The 20,110-nt window shown below is 37.0% G+C and overlaps 1 protein-coding gene across 2 annotated transcripts in view; it reads right to left on the reverse strand.

Annotated features, from left to right (window-relative positions):
* Window positions 1-20,110, reverse strand: part of FBXO9 (F-box protein 9) — a 45,663-nt gene that overhangs the window by 24,731 nt on the left and 822 nt on the right. For both annotated transcript variants that reach the window (XM_041757579.1, XM_041757585.1), the window contains exons 2-4: window positions 17,617-17,700; window positions 2,158-2,313; window positions 62-119 (exon numbers count right to left, since the gene is read on the reverse strand). In XM_041757579.1, the coding sequence (XP_041613513.1) occupies window positions 62-119; window positions 2,158-2,313; window positions 17,617-17,700 (298 nt within the window). The remainder of the gene's footprint in view (window positions 1-61; window positions 120-2,157; window positions 2,314-17,616; window positions 17,701-20,110) is intronic.

Here is a 20,110-nt window from a genome sequence, read left to right on the forward strand (position 1 = left end):
AGTAACAGCTGTTATTCAGAAATGTCATGACCATATGATCTTGGGCCCTGAGTTTTTTTACCTTCATAGAGAGCTCCATTCTGTTCTTCTTCAACTGCTTTTAGGAAGAGTTCTCGAGCCTATAAAAATAGTGAAATGCAATTTTTGAAAGTCTGTATTAAAAATTAGTATGTGTGACAGGCCAGCCTTCCAACAAAAGTGCCAGAACAACTGGACACCCATTGGCAAAGTAATGAACCGTGACCTAAACCTCACATCTTACATAAAAATTAACTCAAAGATGGATCATGGACTTAAATATAAAACTTTCAGGGAAAAAAATTTTTTTTAAAGTATTGGGAACCTATGGCTGGGCAAAGAATTCTTATACTGGATTCCCAAAGCATAATCCATAAAAGGACAGGTGACAAACTGGATCTCATCAACATTAAAAACTTTTGCTCCATGAAATACCCTGAGGATGAAAATTATAAGCTATAAGCTGAGAGAAAGAATTTACAAGCCACTTGCTCAACAAAGGATTGTATTTAGAAGAACTCTCAAAACTCAACAAACATAAGCAATGCAATTAGAGAAGACAACATATTTCACAGAGAGGAGATACAGGTAGCAAACAGCACATGGAAAGATACTCAACATCATTAGCCACTAGGGAAATACAAATTAAGATCACAATGAGCTATCACCGTATGTCTATCAGAATAGCTAAAAAGGAATGATGACACCAAGGGCTGACGAGGCTGTGGAGACGCTGGACCACTCATACACTGCTGCTGGGACCAGAAAATGATGCAGCCACCTTGAAAAACACCTGGGCGGTTTCTTTTAACCAAACAGGCACTTACCATACAACCCAGCAATTGCACTCTTGGGCCAGAGAAATGAAAACTTACACTCATGCAGAAACCTGCACATGAAAATTCACAGCAGCGCTATTAATAGCCAAAAACTGGGAACAACCCAAATGTCCATCAACCGGTGAATAATCAAACTGGGGTACACTCATACTGTGTACCACTGAGTAATAAAAAGGAACAAAGTACTGTTATACACAAACCTGGATAGATCTCGGGAATCATGCTGAGTAAAAAGCACTCATGTCAGAAGGATATATACTGGGTGATTCCATTTATGCAACAGTTTTTGAATATCAAAATTATAGGAATGGAGAAGAGATTAGTGATTGCCAGTGGTTAGGAATGGTCAGGGACTGGGGGATGGGAGAGTGTTATTATAAAGGTGTAGAAGGAGCTCCTCAGTGCTACCACAGTTCTGTACCTTGATCATGGTGCTCGTTACAGGAAGCTACACATGTATAAAACTGCACAGAAGTATTTCTATACACACACACAAAAAGTGTTTATAAATCTGGGAGGTCTGAATAAGCTCTGTGCATGGTACCAATGTCTCTCCTATTTTTTGATCTTGCACTGTAGCTATGCAAGATGTCACCACTGAAGGAGAAAGGATGAACATAGGACTTCCCTGTATCTACGTTTCTGTGATTATTTTCAAAATAAAAATTAAAATGAATATGGAAGTTTATAGTTATCACGGTAATTTCAATTATTTAATGGCAAATAGCTTGTAAAGAAATTGTGTAAGAAGATAGCCTCTATTGAACAGGAAAAATGGAAAATGTGCTGTGCCTACTTCATGTAATACTAAAAAGAGGTAAACAATTTGACAACATTCCAAATTTTTTTCAGTGTGAGCACTTTCAAAATTTTCCAGAATAAGGAAATAATACATCATTATACATTTGTTCAACTCAAAATATAACAAAACACTGCATTAAGACCTTTGCAAAGGTGTTAACATTTAAACAAGTTTTTTCTCCTTTTGAGCTTCTGCTAATGAACTCTGAGGCATTGATCTTTTAGAGACCAAATGAATCTTAGGGATCTATAAATTGCCAAAGACAGTTCCATGAAGACACTGAACCTCTAGAAAGAAGACCGTGAGGAGTAGTGTATCATCCAAAGTACCCAGAAGTAGTAGTGAAGGATGGGCACACTGGCATACTTTGGTACATGAGGAAAAATTGTATAAGTTATGTGCTAATGGCACCAGAATATAACTATAATGACCACATGAGAAAATTTTCATGTGCAATTTTTTAAAAAGTTACTTTGTCACAATGTCCATAATACTTAACTTTTCTTCTTTTGCCAGTTCTTGCTTTCCTTTGGTGTCTGCTGCTTTCAGTAAAGAGCCTTTTGCTGCTCTGCAAGGTCGAGTTTCTAAATTGCTAGAGCCTACACCTGGAGCAAGTTCAAACATCCACTGAGCTCGGAACATCTGGAGCTGTGCCTAAGGAAAGAAAAGTACTTTAGGGCTCATAAAGGAAGAGAAGCTCAACTCTGGACAATTTATCCACAGGTCCAACATCAATTTCCATATAAATAACATTCTAAGACTAGAAGACATAGTCTTTTAAATTACTAAGTTAATATCCAGTCAACATGTTATCTTCTAAAATAATGTTCTGCTTAAATCTTTAAAGAAATCATGAAAAGGTCCCTATGTTTGTCCATACAGGAAAAATCTAATGGTATTAGAAAACCAAGTTCTGTTTTAGAGTTGAAAATATAAGCCATCACCTAAGTTCACCTATAAGGCTGAACTTAGAAGCTTTCAAATATTTGTTTACCTGGAATATACCACCTACCAGGGAGTACTGTTAAAAATTGTGTAGTTGAGGGATGCCTGGTGGCTCAGTGATTGGGTGCCTGCCTTTGGCCCGGGACATGATCCTGGGTTCTGAGATGGAGTCCCCCATTAGGCTCCTTGCATGGAGCCTGCTTCTCCCTCTCCCCTTGTCTCTGCCTTCTATGTCCCTCATGAATAAATAAATAAAATCTTTAAAAAAAAAAAAAAAAGAGCACTGAGGACCTTAACTGCTAGGACTGCCACACAGACAGCCCTCAGCTGTCAGCCCCTTCGGGCACTGCCTAGGCAGGGTCATACCCATTCCCAGGCCATCCCAACCCGATGACTGATCAGTGGCTGATAAACATATGAAAGGCTCTGGTTCCAAAAAAAAAAAAAAAAGGCTCTGGTTCCTCCATACTCAGAACTCCTGCAAAATTGGCTAAGGTAGTCCATTAAGACAGTACAGAAGCTCAGCTTCTTCCTCTGCCCACTCAGCTTCCACCCTCTCCGCCTTCCATAGATGTGGATCCCCAAAGCATTCCCTAGTAAACCTCCCTCATTGTAATGTCTACCTTTAGAATAAGTCTATTCTCTGGGAACCGAACCTGAAATATCTCTCCTCCCAAACAAGGCCATTATCAATCATTATCAATACAACTGTGTATATTATTCCTAGGTTTTCTTAAAGGGGCATATATAGAATGGGTGAGTTCTTAAAATAATTTTTTCTTGCCATTCTAAACAGCTTTGGTTCTCATCCTCCTACTTGTAACACAAAACACATACACCTCTGCCCTACACAATCATTAGTAACACCAAATGTCTGCTAGATGATACATTCCAAATAAGTATTATAAGGCTTATAAATTCACTAAGATGCATTTATCTAATTACAATGAGTATTTTTCTATTTCAACGCACAGGATTTACCCCATCCTCTTAAATGGCTATGGTGCATCTCACTGTATGAATCCACCATTACTTAATACAAGTGATGCATATTTAGATTGTATTCTATTTTTTCATATAACAATGCTATAATAAACATTTTTGTACATGTATATTTACTCAGTTTCCCCATTATTTCCTTAAGATTGATTTTCTAGAAATAGAATTGCTTGACCAGGGGTGCCTGGGTGGCTCAGTTAAGTGTCTGAGTATTGATTTTGGCTCTGGTCATGATTTCAGGGTTGTGAGATCCAGCCCTGCATTGGCTCTGTGCTCAGTGGGGAGTCTGTTTGAGATTCTCTTTCCTCTCTGCCTCTCCCCCTACTCATGTGCACATGCACTCACTTTTTCTCACTCAAATAAGTAAATAATTAAAAAAGAATTGCTCGATCAAATGGAATATTTTTCATTTTGTTCCATATTGCTAGTCTGCTCTCCAAAAAAGTTATAGCAATTTACACTTCATGTGCACTGCTTGAGTGTTCTCAAAGCCTGGGTAACAATGGGCATTCTTCACTAATCTGATTAAGAAAAATCTCACTTTAGATTTTATTTGTATTTTAAAAATCATGAGACTATCTCTTCAAATATTTAATAGCATTTATATTATTTTTCCATTAACTGTCCATTCATATCAATCTTGTGTCATTTGCACAAACTTATAAGGATGTTCCAAATACTGAGGGTAGGTATCAATGCTCTGCCAATATATGGTAAGTAGGTTTTTCTAGCTAATCATTTCTCTTGATTTATGATGTCTCTTCTACATACAGGTTTTAACCTTTAGGTGGTCAAATCTATTTTAAGGTGATGGGTTTTGAGTTATGTCTTGTTTTGAACATTTTAAACCCATGTATCAAACCTCATAATGGCAATTATTGTTATCCTCAGTGTGAGCACTTTCAAAATTTTCCAGAATAAGGAAATAATTAATTCATCATTATACATGTGTTCAATGCAAAATATAACAAAACACTGCATTAAGACCTTTGCAAAGGTATTAACATTTGAACAAGTTGTCCTCTTTTGGGTTTCTGTTAATATATTGAGAGGCATTGACCTTTCTAGAGACCAAGTGAATCTCAGAATAGTGTACCTGTAGGAAAGCAGCACATGAGGAGTGGTGGTATCATCCAAAGTACCAGGCATAGAGGAATGAGAGGATCAAATCCCACACCAGGCACTCCCAACCCTGGGAAGAAGAGTCCCCATAACATCGGGCTTTGAAAATCAGTGAGGCTTAATTCCAAGAGAGGCAGAGAGCTATTGGAAAAGGCATCTCCACCCTTAAAGAGCCAGCACACCATTTTAGTGTATGTGCTGCCAAAGCGAGCACAGAGCCAGCACACCAATAACTCCACCCGGAAATAGCACTTTTAAAATGCCTGGGGGGGATCCCTGGGTGGCGCAGCGGTTTGGTGCCTGCCTTTGGCCCAGGGCGCGATCCTGGAGACCCGGGATCGAATCCCACATCGGGCTCCCAGTGCATGGAGCCTGCTTCTCCCTCTGCCTGTGTCTCTGCCTCTCTCTCTCTCTCTCTGTGTGACTAACATAAATAAATAAATTAATTAATTAAAAAAATAAAATAAAATAAAACAAAATAAAATGCCTGGGGTATATATAACAGGCATTTATTAATTAATTCTAGGACATGTGCCAAACGGGCAGGTATCTGCAGGAGAGTTCCCCAGGAACAAAAGTGCTTGTGGGTGCCATTTTCCTTCCCTCCTCTACCCTGGATAGCTGGATGCATGTGGGAGCCAATTCTAACACTATCTATCTGCCTTGCCAGCACTGTGCGCCTGGCTGCTGCATTTACCTGTAGACTTCCCACCTTAGTAGGTGCCTATCCAAAATAGCTCTATACCTGTTACAGCCAGCAGGCAGCCCTGGCCAGGACCAGCACACTTCCTACTGACTCCTATCATGGGAAGGGAGATAACCCCACACAATAGCACATAAATTCCTGCAGCCAGTCTCTTTGCTGGCTGTGCAGGAAGCAATCTCTGCCATTTGGTGTGCTTGCAGTTGTCAGTAGTGGTTAACTGCAGACAGCCAATGTGAAAACTGACTCCAACAACCATAAAGCCCATAGCAGCTACAGCCAGGCATCTAACAGCATCAACAGCAAAACCTGCCCACTGCACCTGCACTAAAAAGCAGCAGACCACTGAAACCACCTGAACCAAGGACAGTCCAACCCACCAGCATGCTTATATCAATCATAGGTCATCCACAACAGAAGGGCAAAGGCAGCCAACACAGAAGATGCTTATAGAGTGCCTGGTTCTGGTGACCAAGGGATTGAGCTACAGAGTACCTCAGGACTTCTTCTACACAAGGCCACTACCTTAAAGACCAGGACATGTGTCTGACCTACGTAATACAAAGAAACACACAAAAAGTCAGACAAAATGAGGAGACAGAAAGGAACAAGACAAAAATCGCTTAAAAAAAAAAAAAAAGGCTAAAGGAACTAAGATAAACATTGTGCCTAATAAAGAGTTCAAAGTGATGGTCATAAAGCTATTCAGCAGAGTTACAAACTGATAAACTCAATGGGAACTTCAACCAAGAGACAGAAAATATAAAAAAGAACCAATCTGATCTGAAGAACTCAGCAACTGAAATGCAAAATACACTAAGGGAATCAATAGCTGATCAGAGGACAAAGAAGAATTGATCAGCGATGTGGATGACAGGATAAAGGAAAGCAACTAAGCTCAACAGCAAAATGGAAAAAGAACAACAGGTTAAGGGACCTCTGCAAAATCATCAAATGTAATAATATTTGTGTTATAGGGGTTCCCAAAGGAAAAAGGGGGGGGGGGGATAGTAAACTTATTTGAAGAATATCTGAAAACTTCCCTGTCTGGAGAGGGAAACAGATATCCAGGTCCAAGAAGCACAGAGAGCCCCAACAAGATGAACCCAAGTAAGTCCACACCAGGACCCATAATTAAAATGGCAAAAAGTAATGATAAAGAACGAAATCTTGGGCAGCCCAGGTGGCTCAGCGGTTTAGCGCCACCTTCAGCCCAGGGCGTGATCCTGGAGCCCCGGGATCAAATCCCAGGTCAGGCTCCCTCTCCCTTTGCCTGTCTCTCTCTCTCTCTCTCTTTCTGTCTATAATGAATAAATAAATAAAACCTGAGAAAAGAAAAGAAAAGAAAAGAAAAGAAAAGAAGAAAGAAAAGAAAAGAAAAGAAAAGAAAAGAGAAATCTTAAAATCAAAGAAAACAGTTATATACAAGAGAAACTCCATAAGGCTATCAGCTGATTTTTCAGCAGAAACTGCAGGCCCGAAAAGGGTAGCATGCTATTATCAAAGTATTGAAAGGAAAAAAGAAAACCTACAACCAAGAATACTCTACTTAGCAAGGCTATTACTTATAATAAGAGTTTTCCAGACAGAAAAAGTTAAATTCATTACCACTAAACCAGCCTTACAACAAATGTTAAAAAGAATCCTTTAAGTGGAAAGAAAAGGCCATAATTAGAAGAAGATATTGATAGGAAAAAAGTTCACTAGTAAAAGCAAACATATAGTAAAGGTAATAGATTAAAACTTATGAAGCCAATATGAAAGTTAAACGACTAACATGATAAACAACTACATCTATAAAAATCAGTCAAGGGATACAAAAACTAAAAAGTAGTAAAATAAGATGTCAAATACAAAAAAAACAGGTAACAGGTAATGAAAATTTAGTGCTTTAGAATGCATTTGAACTTAAGTGACCATCAACTTAATATACTGGTATATGCATAGGATGTGATAAATGAACCCCATGGTAACCATACATGAAAAACTGTAATAGATAAACAAAAATATAAAGAGGAAGGAATCCAAAAATAACACTAAAGAAAAGTCATCAATCACAAGGGAAGAGAGCAGGAGATGAAAAAGGGAACAGAGAAAAACTACAAAACCCAAAAAACAATGAACAAAACGACAATAAGAATATACCTATCAACAAGTATTTTAAATGTAAATGGACCAAATGCTCCATTGAGAAGACAGGGTGGTGAATGGATAAAAAAAACAAGACCCACCTATATGCTGCCTACAAGAGACTCACTTCAAAGTCTGAAAGATGGTGGCAGAGTAGGAGGACCCTAGGATCACTTCATCCCACAAATACAACTAGACAACTATCAAATCATCCTAAATACTTCAGAAATTGACCTGAAGACTGGCAGAACAAACTCCACAACTAAAGGTAGAGAAAAGGCCACATCGAAGAAGATAGAAAGTGTGAAGACAACATCGGAGAGAAACAAATCGTGGCCCCTGCAGCCAGGAGGCAGTCCCAGTTATAGAGATGGGCTAGACGCAGACTAGCACACAGGGGGAGAGCAAAGAGTGGACAACTGCTCCCTAACTTACTTATACCAAACTCCACCACTCCATATTCCAGAGGTATCACCCTTCCTAGTCACAATTGCCTTATCCCATTGTGGAAGGCCTCCTTTCCCCTCAAAGCCCAGCCTAAATCCCTGCCCACACCATGTTTCCCAACCCAGGAGTTTTGCACGGCCTCAGTTCCAGTGGTAGTGGTGACAGGTATCATTTCACAAGCAGACCAGAGCACACCTGGTTAAAACTTAACACGTTCGGCCAAGGACCAAGCACTGCCCATAACAGGCAAAGAGAGCTTCTGCAGATTGGCCTGAAGGCTAAAGCAGCCAGGATATAACAGCAGAATGCATACAGCACACAACTGAGACACTCGCTGAAGCACCAGACCCTGGGGAACAGGAGATACTAGACTACAGGGCACTATAGGACCTTTTCTTCATAAGGCCATTACCCTCAAGGGCAGGAGACACAGCTGACTTTCCTAATACAGAGAAATAGGCACAGAGACTTAGACAAAATGAGAAGACATTTTGGACCTGTCCAAATGAAAGAATAGGAGAAGGCCACGGCCAGAGATATAAGTGAAACAGACATGAGTGATTTGCCTGATAATGAATTTAGGGTAATGATCATAAAGATACTCACTGGACATGGGAAGAGTGAAAGACATCAGTGAGATTATTAACAAAGAGATAAGGAATAACATAGAGATAAAGGATTCAATAAACGAAATGAGAAACACATTTAATGGAATGAATGGCAAACTGGAAGAAGCAGAAGAAGGAATCAATGACCTAAAAGACAAAATAATGGAAAATAATCAAGCTGAACAAAGAGAAAAAAGAATTACGCAAAATGAGAAAGAATACACATTCTTTTCAAGTGCACATGGACATTCTTCAAAGTATATCACATATTAGCTTACAAAACACACCTCACCAAATGCCAAGAAGAGTAAAGCCATACCATGCATCTTCTCTGACTGTAACAGTATAAAACTGGAAGTCAATCACAAGAGAAGATCTGGAAAGATTGATATATGGAGATTAAATAACATGATACTAAACAATGAATGAGTCAACCAGGAAATAAGAGAAGAAATTTAAAAAGTACATGGAAACAAATGAAAATGAAAACACATCAAAAACCTTTGAGATGCAGCAAAATTGGTTCTAAAAGGGAAGTTTATAGCAATGCAGGTCACCTCAGAAACAAGACAAATCTCAAATACAATCTAATCTTACACCTAAAGGAGTTAGAAAAACAACAAAACCTAAAACTAGAAGGAAGAAAATAGTAAAGATCAGAGCAGAAATAAATGATATAGAAACTTAAAAAAAAAAACAAGGGCACATGGGTGGCTCAGTCAATTAAGCATCTGCCTTTGGCTCAGGTCATGATCCTGGAGTCCTGCGATGGAGCCTCATGGAGCCCCATGTCAGGCTCCCTGCTCAGCAGGGAGTCTGCTTCTCCCTCTCCCTCTGCCCCTCTATCTGCTCCTTTTCTTGCTCACTCTCTCTCAAATAAATAAATAAAATCTTAAAAAAAAAAAAGAAGAAACTAAAAAACAAAACAAAACAAAAAAACCCCAAAACAAACAAAAACAACAATATAATACATCAATGAAACCAGGAGCAGGGTGTTTAGAAAAAAAAATAATAAAATTGATAAACCTCTAGCCAGACTTAACAAGAGAAAGGACTCAAAATCACAAATGAGAGTGGAGAAATAACAACCAATGCCACAGAAATACAAACAATTACAGGGATATTATGAAAAATTATAATCCAACAAACAGACATCTAGAAAAAATGGATAAATTTCTAGAAACACATCAACTACTAAAACCCAAAAAGGAAGAAACAGAAAATTGAACAGACTTATAACTAGCAAAGAAACCGAATCAGTAATTTAAAAAAACTCCTAACAAACAAAAGTCCAGGACCAGATGGCTTCACAGGGAATTCTACCAAACATTTAATTAGCAATAATTGTGCCTTGGATAAACTTTATTAGCTATGATACTGCCACTACACAAAGCTCTACCAAACATTTAAAGAAGAGTTAATACCTATTCTTAAACTATTCCAAAAAAGTAGAAGAGGAAGGAAAACTTCTAAATTCATTCTATGAGGCCTGAATTACCCTGATAACAAAACCAGATAAAGGCACCACTAAAAAAGAGAATGACAGGCCAATCTCCCTGACAAACATAGATGCAAAAATCCTCAACAAAAACTAGCAAACTGAATCCAGCAATACGTTAAAAACAAATTATTTACCACAATCAAATACTATTTACTCCTGGGTTGCAAGGGTGGTTCAATCTTCACAAGCCAATCAATGTGATACATCACATCAAGAAGATAAAGGAGAAGAACCATGTAATCATTTTAATACAGGCAGAAAAAGCTTTTGACAAAGTACAACATCCATTCATGATAAAAACCCTCAACAAAGTAAGTTTAGAGGGAACAAAGGTCAACATAATAAAGGCCATATATGAAAAACCCACAGCTATAATATGGTCAATTAATCCTTGACAAAGCAGGAAAGAATATCGAATGAGAAAGATAGTCTCTCCAACAAATAATGTTGGGAAAAATGGATAGCAACATGCAAAGAATTAAACTGGACCACCTTCTTAGACTTTACACAAACATAAATTCAAAATGGATTAAAGACCTAAATGTGACATCTGAAACCATAAAAATTCTATTAAGAGCAAAGATAGTAATTTCTCTGACATTGGCCATGCCAACTTTCTCCTAGATATGTCTCTGGAGGTAAGGAAAACAAAAGCAAAAATAAACTGGTGGGGGACTATATCAAAATAAAAAGCGCTTCTGGGGTGCCCGGGTGACGCAGTCAATTAAGCATCCAACTCTTGGTTTCAACTCAGGTTGTGATCTCAAGGCCACGAGATCAAGTTCTGAGTTGGGCTCCACACTTAATGCAGCATCTACTTATATTTCTTTCCCCCTTCTCCTCCCCCCACATGCTCTCCAAAATAAATAAATAAATAGATAGATAGATAGATAGATAGATAAATAAATAAATAAATAAATCTTCAAAAAATAAAAAGCTATAGCAAAAGAAACAATCAACTAAACTAAAAGGCAATCTATGGAATGGGAAAAGATATTTATGAATTACACATCCACAATAAAGAACTAGTTAGTATCTGAAAAAAAATTAAAAACTTATAAAACTCAATACCCCAAAAAACAAATAACCCAATCTGAAAATAAGAAGATATACACATTACTCCATACAGATGGCCAAAAAAGACATGAAAAGATGCTCAACATCAGTCATCATCAGGGAAATACAAATCAAAATTACAATGAGGTATCAGAATGGCTATCAGAATGGCTAAAATCAACAACATAAGAAACAACAGATGTTGGTTAGGACATGGAGAAGAACCCTAGTGCACTGCTGGTAGAAACACAAATTGATGCAGCTACTGTGAAAAAGTTTGGAGGTTCTTAAAAAAAATTAAGAATAGAACTATTCTTCAATCCAGCAATTACACTACTGAGTACTTACCCAAAAAAGTACAAAAACATGAATCAAAGGGATACATGCACCCCTACAGTTATAGCAGCATTATTTACAATAGCCAAGATATGGAAGCAGCCCAAGTGTGCCCATCAATTTATGAATGGATAAAGATGTGGTGTGTGTGTAACAGAATATTATTTAGCCATAAAAAAAGAATGAAATCTTGCCATTTGCGACATTGATGGAGCTAAGAGTCTAATGTTAAGTGAGATCAGTCAGAGAAAGACAAATATCATATGATTTCACTCATAAGTTGAATTTACAAAACAAAAGAACAAAGGGAAATAAAAAACAGGAAACAAACCCTTAATTATAGAAAATTCTTAACTATAGAGAATAAAACAATGGTTACCAAAAGGGAGGTGGGTGGAAAAATAGGTTAAACAGGTGATGGAGATTAAGGAGTACACTTGTCATAATGAGCACTGGGTGATAGATGGAATGGCTGAATCACTGTATAGTACACCTAAAACTAATATAACACTGTATGTTAACTGGAATTAAAATAAATTTTTTTTAAATCAGACTACAAAAAACCTATTTTCCAAAGTTTATTTTATGTAATGGGACTAAACTATTACCAAAGGAAAAAATAATTTATTCAGCTATGAAGATGACAACCATAGAAACCAAAGCCCAAGAGCTTTATCAAGTTTCAACTTCCACATATAATATTTAATTCACAGTAAATCTTCTATTTTCAAAAATAGTTTTTAAGACTAAAATAAAATGTGACAAATATTTGGAGATAAGCCAATAAAGTGTACCCTTTATTTATTGTATGTTAGAAAAAAAAGACTTCATTATCCAAAGACACAGACTGAAAGTGGAGAGAAAAATCTGTATTACGCAAATGGAAGCAAAACAAAAACAAAAACAATACCTATACCAAACAAAGCAGACTTTAAAATAGAGACTGTAGTAAGAGGGCAGCCCTGGTGGCACAGCGGTTTAGCGCCACTTGCAGCTGGGGGTGTGATCCTGGAGACCTGGGATGGAGTTCTGTCAGGCTCCCTGCATGGAGCCTGCTTCTCCCTCTGCCTGTGTCTCTGCCTCTCTCTCTCTTTCTCTCTCTCTGTCGCTCATGAATAAATACATAAAATCTTAAAAAAAAAAACAAAAGGCTGTAGTAAGAGACAAAGAAAGGCACCACAGAATAGTATAAAACAGATAAGAAGATCAATCCAAAAAAAAGGATATAGGGGTGACTGGGTGACGGGCACTGAGGGGGGCACTTGACGGGATGAGCACTGGGTGTTATGCTATATGTTGGCAAATTGAACTCCAATAAAAAAAAAAAGTTTAAAAAAAGGACATAACAATTATAAATACCTATACACCCAATATAGGAGAACTTAAAAATACATAAAGCAAATATTAACATAGAAAAAATGGACAGTAACACACTAATAGCAGGGGACATGAATACCTCATTTACATCAATGGATGGATCATCTAGGCAGAAAAATCAATAAGGAAACAAACAAAAATCAATCAAAACCAAACAAACAAACAAACAAAAAAAACAAAAAAAAAAAACCCCAACACAGGAGACTAGCTGGTATTTAACATATATAGATCATTCCAACCAAAATCAACAGAATACACATATTTCTCAAGTGTAAATGAAATGTTCTCCAAGACAGATCACATGTTAGGCCACAAAATAAGTCTCAACAAATTTGAAAAGTTTGAGATGGTTACCAGAGGGGAGGTGGATGGGAGGATGGGTAAAATAGGTGATGTTGATTAAGGAGTGTACTTGCTATAATAAGTACTGGGTGATGTATGGAATTGTTAAAACATGCTATTGTATACCTGAAACTAATATAATACTGTACATTAACTATGTCGGAATTAAAATAAAAAATAAAATGTATGAAATTATATGAAGCATTTTCTCTGACCACAACACTATGAAACCAGAAATCAACTGCAAGAAAAAAACTGGGAAAATCACAAACACATGAAGGGGCTAAATAACACATTACAAAATAACTAATAAATCGACAAAAAAATCAAAGAGGAAATAAAAAAAAAACATGGGAGACAAGCGAAAATGGAAATACAATGGCCCAAAATCTTTGGGATGCAAAGTAGTTCTAAGAGGGAAATTCATAGTGATACAAGTTTCTACTTCAAAAAACAAGAAAAATCTCAAATAAACAATCTAACCTGACACCTAAGGGAACTAGAAAAAGAACAAATCCAAAGCTAGTATAAAGAAGGAAATCATAAAGATCAGGGCAGAGATAAATGAAAGACTTAAAAAAAAATAGAAAGAGCTGGATATGGGGGAGTGGGGGGAGAATTTAGCCAGACTCATCAGGACAAAAAGAGAATTCAAATAAATAAATTTAGAAATGAAAGAGGAGAAATAATAATTGACACCACACCACAGACATACAAAGAAATGCAAGACAATATAATAAAAAAGTATATGCCAACAAGTTGGACAACCTAAAAGAAATGGATAAATTCCTAGAAAAATATAGTCTTCCAAAACTGAATTGAATAAAAAAATAGAAAATTTGAACAGATCAATTACCTTAACAAAATTGAACTGCTAATCAAACAAAAAAACAAACAAAAGTCCAAGACCAGGTAACTTTACAGGAGAATTCTAACAAACATTTGAAGAAGAGTTAATGCCTATTCTTCTCAAGCCATTTCAAAAACAGAAGAGGAAGGAAAATTATTCTACAAGATCAGCATTACCCTGACATTACCGTGACATCACCAACAAAGACACTAGAAAAAAAGAAAACTACAGGCCAGTATCTCTGATGATCTACAGATGTTCAACTCCTCAACAAAATATTAGCAAACTGAATTGAGTAATATGTTAAGAGGATCATGAGCCACAATCAGTAGAATTTATTCCAGGGATGCAAGGATGGTTCAACACTTGCAAATCAACCATCATAGCCAGGGATTAGTTTCTCAGAGGTCGTGATCTTGGGGTCCTGGGATGGAGACTCACATCAAGCTCCTCGCATGGAGCCTGCTTCTCCCTTTGCCTATGTCTCTGCTTCTCTCTCTCTCTCTCTGTCTCCCATGAATAAATAAATAAATAAATAAATAAATAAAATCTTTTTTTTTTTGAAGTGAGTTCAGAGGGAACATACCTCAACATAATAAAGGCCATATTTGACAAACCCACAGCTAATAAATATCATACTCAACGGTAGAAAAAGCAGAAGTTTTCCCTCTAAGATCAGGAACAGGACAAGGATGACCACTCACTACTTTTATTCAACACAGTACTGGAAGTGCTAGCAGCAACAATCAAACAAGAAATAAAAGGTATCCATGAGGTGCGTGGTTGGCTCAGTTGGTTAAGTCGGTCCAACTCTTGATTTTGGCCCAGGTCATGATATCAGAGTTATTGGATTGAGCACCGCATCAGGCTGTGCACTGGGCATGGAGCCTGCTTGGGATTCTCTCTCTCCCCTCTCCTCCACCCCTTCCCCAATTCGTGTGCATTCTCTCTCTCAAAAACAAAGTGAGAGAGAGAGAGAGAGAAATAAAGAAAGAAAAGAAAAGAAAAGAAAAGAAAAGAAAAGAAAAGAAAAGAAAAGAAAAGAAGGAAAGGGAAAGAAAGAAAAAAGGAAAAGGTATCCAGATTGGTAAGGAAGAAATAAAACTGTCACTATTTCCAGATATATACAGGAAATCCTAAAGACTCCACCAAAAAACTATCGAAGTAACAAATGAATTTAGCAAAGCTGTAGGATACAAATATTTAGAAATTTGATACGCTTCTGTACACTAAGAACAAAGTAGCAAAAAGACAAAAAAAAAAAAAAAGACAAATTAAGAAGACAATCTCATTTACAATTGCACCTGAGAGAAATTATCTAGGAATAAACTCAACCAAGAAGGTAAAAGAGCTCTACTTTATTTTTAAGATTTTATTTATTTATTTATTCTTGGGGGGGTGGGGCAGAGACACAGGCAGAGGGAGAACAGAGGGAGAAGCAGGCTCCATGCAGGGAGCCCAACGTGGGACTCGATCCGGGGTCCCCAGGATCACGACCCAGGCCAAAGGCGGCGCTAAACTGCTGAGCCACGCGGGCTGCCCAAGAGCTCTACTTTAAAAACTGTAAGATGTTGATGAAACAAATGGAAGACAACACAAATAAATGGAAAGATATCCCATGTTTGTGGATTAGAAGAATTAATATTGTTAAAATGTCCAACTACCCAAATCAAATCATAGATTCAATGCAATCCCTGTCAAAATATCAAGAGTATTTTTCACAGAACTAGAACAAATAATCCTAAGATTCATATGTAACCACACAGACCCTGAAAAGCCAAAGCAATCTTGAAAAAGAACAAAGTTTGAAGTATCACAAGTCTGGATTTTAAGATACACTATAAAGTTACGTTTACCAAAACAGTAGGGTACTGGGACAAAAGCAGACACAAAGATCAATGGAACAGAATAGAGAGCCCAGAAATAAGCCCACACCTAAATGGTCAATTAATGTACAACAAAGGAGTTAAGAATATGCAATGAGGAAAAGAACAGTCTCTGCAATAAATGGTGCTAGGAAAGCTGGACAGCTACATGCAAAAGTATGAAACTGGGCCATTTTCTCATACCACACACAAACAAACTCAACATGGATTAAAGACCTAAATATGAGACCTGAAACCATAAAACTCCTAGAAGAAAACACAGGCAGTAATCTCTTAACCACTGGCCTTAGCAATATATTTATGGATATGTCTCTTCAGGCAAGGGAAACAAAGGCAAAAATAACCTACTGGGACTACATCAAAATAAAAAGCTTTTCGTAGCAAAGGAAACAAGAGAACAAAAAGGCAACATACTGATGGAAGAAGAGATTTGCAAATGATAATCAAAAATATATAAAGAATTTATATAATTCAATACTAATAAAACAAATAATTCTATTAAAAATGGGCAGAGGACTTGAATAGACATTTTCTAAAAAAAGACAATGGCCAACAGTTAACATGAAAAGATATTCAACATCACTAATCATCAGGAAATGAAAATCAAAACCACAAGGAGATATTAACCTCGCACCTGTCAGAATGGCTAGAATCAAAAAGGTAAGAAGTAACAAGTTGGTATGGATGTGGGGAAAAAAGGGCATCCTTGTGAACTATTCCAACTACTTTGGAAGACAGGCTGGAAGTGCCTCAAAAAAATTAAAATGGAAATAGCATACAATCCAGTAATTCCACTACTGGGTATTTACCCAAAGGAAACTAAAACACTAATTTGAAAAGATATATGTAACCAAAAAAAATTTTTTTTAAAAAGATACATGTACTTGTTTATTGCAGCATTGTTAAAAATAGCCAAGATATGGAAGCAACCTAAAGAATCCATCAACAGATAAATGGATAAAGATGTGTATTTGTGTACACACACACACACGGAATATTACTCAGTCACAAAAAGGAATGAGATCTTGCTATTTTTTTTTTTTTTGAGATCTTGCTATTTTTGACAACATGGATGGACCTAGTGGTTATACTGTCAAGTAAGTCAGAGAAAGACGAATATCATATAATTTCAGTTATATGTAGAATCTAAAAAACAAAACAAAAGACAACCAAACAAAATACAGAAATAGATTCATAAATATAGAGAAGAAACTGGTGGGTAGCAGAGGGGGCAATGGGCAAAATAGCTAAAGAATATTAAGTATGAATTTCCAGTTATAAAATAAGTATCACAGAAATAAAAAGTATACCTTAGTGAATATATAGCCAATGATATTATAATAACATATGGTGACAAATGGTTTAAAAAAATCTGTAACACAGCTTTAATTTGCATATTCTGTAAACCAGTATGAAAATACAGTTAAACTCAATGCAAATAAGAACCAATAAATCTTGGAGCGCCTGGCTGGCTCAGTCAGAAGAGCATGGGACTCTTGATCTAGGGTGCTGTGAGTTTGAGCCCCACGATGAGGATAGAGGTTACTTAAATACATAAATAATTTTTTAAAAAAGAATTGATAAATCGTAAGTACGACCAATCTTTGCTTATGCATGGAAAGCAATGAATTGAATATACACTTGAAGAAACATGCCTGCAGATCTGTTTCAGCAGGGCTTTCATTTTCATCATCTTCTGCTCTGACAGTATCAGAATGACAATCTTCCTCAGCTTCTGCCTGAGGGGAGAAAAAAGAAAATAATCGTCAGGAATATACAAACATCAGTTTCCCTTTATAATCCACATCTCCTTGAGCTACCTGCCCAGTGAAATATTCAGTTGCTTCTCTCTAGGTATCTCCTTCACAGTTTAATGATTTAAACTTCCTATGATTAATGATTTAATGATTCGATACTTTCCTAACACTGAAGAATAAAGGACTTCACTGGGATCCAGTTAAAATGTGTCAGTAGGTGATTTAAAACAACTTTGATTCAAAAAATAACATTTAGCTGCAGCAGAGTTCAGCAAATGGTTTTTGTTTCTTGGATCACTTAAAAGATCATTTTTAGTCCGTATATGGATGTCCTTCCTTTTACATGGCTGTCATGTTACCAATATGTGAGTATGACTTTTGTCTGTTTATTATTTCAAACGTCCTAGGAAAGCTCATTAATCAAAGTCATGTAATAGTGAATGTTTTTATAAAGAAGCCTGCTCTGTTTCATAAGCCCAGATTTTTATTTATTGGATTGATTTGTGGTGGAATAAAACTGGACCGGAATTACTGTGCAATGGCTTGGGGCTTAGCAGAGGTCTCAGGTCAGTTTCCTCACATTTTATCCTTGTATTCTCCCTATATGTTTGCTAAATTAAACTGAATCCTACCTTCCCCGGGAAAATGACATGTTGCCTCAGGTCAGTCTGTTGCCTAATAGACTTATTAGCAAATGGGACTTGCTCAACACTCTATGTGTTCAGTCCTATAATGTGGCAATAGGGGAAATGACCTGAGAGTCAGAAATAAGAAATAATGAAACCTATTTAACTTGTTCCAAAGATGTAAGCTTTATCACTGTAAATTTTCATTGTAATTCATTTCTAGGACAAAAACATTTGTATTAACACAAATTTTTTAACTCAACCACCAGACAGACTTGCAGTACTTTACAGAGAAACATAAATAAGCCCCGTTTCTTATCTCTGACAACCAGGCTCAAAGCAGAGGTGACTTTAAGACTTGAACTAGTTGGTATAAGATAAAGCACTGGGCACACTGAAAAGAATAAATAAATGAAAAACTAAATGAAAGAGGCCAAGATTCTGAATTAGTTTCCAGAAAACTGGAAAATGGAAACATTTATGTATTACCAAATATATTTTTTAGTCTCTTTAAGCTGGGAGCTTTCCTACTAATAGGAAAATACATAATGAAGGACTTTGAATTTATATATCCCACTGTAAAGGCTCTTTCTGTTCTCCAGTAAGAGGCTGATTTATTACTGTAAACTCTTAAGTACAGCTAATAGGAGTGGACCTGAGCTCCCTAGGGTATCCTCTTGGTAACTCAGCCTTCTACCCCTGTCCTAGCAGTCATGCTAACCTGACTTCATTCAAGAGCTTTCCCTGCTCCATCCAGCTCCAAGCTCTTGCATATGCTGCTTGCTGTCTCCGTCTGGAATAATTTCTTCCTCACTTGGCTATTTCTCATCCTTCAAGGTTCAGCTCAGGGATTATTCAGTAAGAAGCATTTTCTGATCCTCCCAATTGCCTTTGTTTTCCTACAACACTTGTGCTTGTATCAAGCACCTAACACTTGCATTAACATTATTTTGTCTCTTCCCTAGAGTTAGTGCATTGGGAACAAGGATCAGTCATGTCTGTAATCTCAGAGGGCCAAACACATTGAGTCATGGTAAAGGTCTATCTAGGCCTCAGCTTTCACATCTGTAAAGAGAGGGCATTGGATGTGGCAACCTCTGAGGTCCCTTTTCATAGCTGACATTCTATGGTTAAGTTTACCATAAATCACCTTGGGAGATTTATTTGGTTATACCAAATATCTAATGTTGTGCGGGGGGTCTAGCACAATGTCAGGCTGCTAATAAGTGCTCCAAAAAATTGCCTGAATCAACAAATAAAAAGTCATGTGGATGCATAGTGCATACCTCAAGGGAAAAAAATGAGAAATCTATGATACAGAAAGCATCTTCTCCCCTGAGTTCCTGTGTTATTCTTGAATTCTTAATCCTTTATGACTTTAATTCTGGCAGTACAAAGACATCAAATTAGGGATATTACTACATTTTGCCAACTCAAATACCACTTGAAAGAAGTTAGGTCCCAGCTGTCACCCAGAGATTTTCACAACTGAGTCCGACCTAAACAGCACCTTTCGCTTGAGTAGTTCGTGTCTCTGGCATTTTACTCCTGTTTTACACATGGGATTAATGAAATATAAAAAAAAGTTAAGTGTTTAATCCTGATCAGGGAAACTACTTCTGAAAGCTTAAGGGCATAGTCCATTACTGCTTTTTCTATCCTCCGGGTTAACTTCATGAAATACATTCAGCCATCCATTTATTCAATAAATATTTGTGTGTGCCTATCAGCAGTTGGTATCATTTCACACTTGATTCATTTCATCC

Source organism: Vulpes lagopus, chromosome 1 (genome assembly GCF_018345385.1).
Source record: "Vulpes lagopus strain Blue_001 chromosome 1, ASM1834538v1, whole genome shotgun sequence".
Lineage (NCBI taxonomy): Eukaryota > Metazoa > Chordata > Mammalia > Carnivora > Canidae > Vulpes > Vulpes lagopus.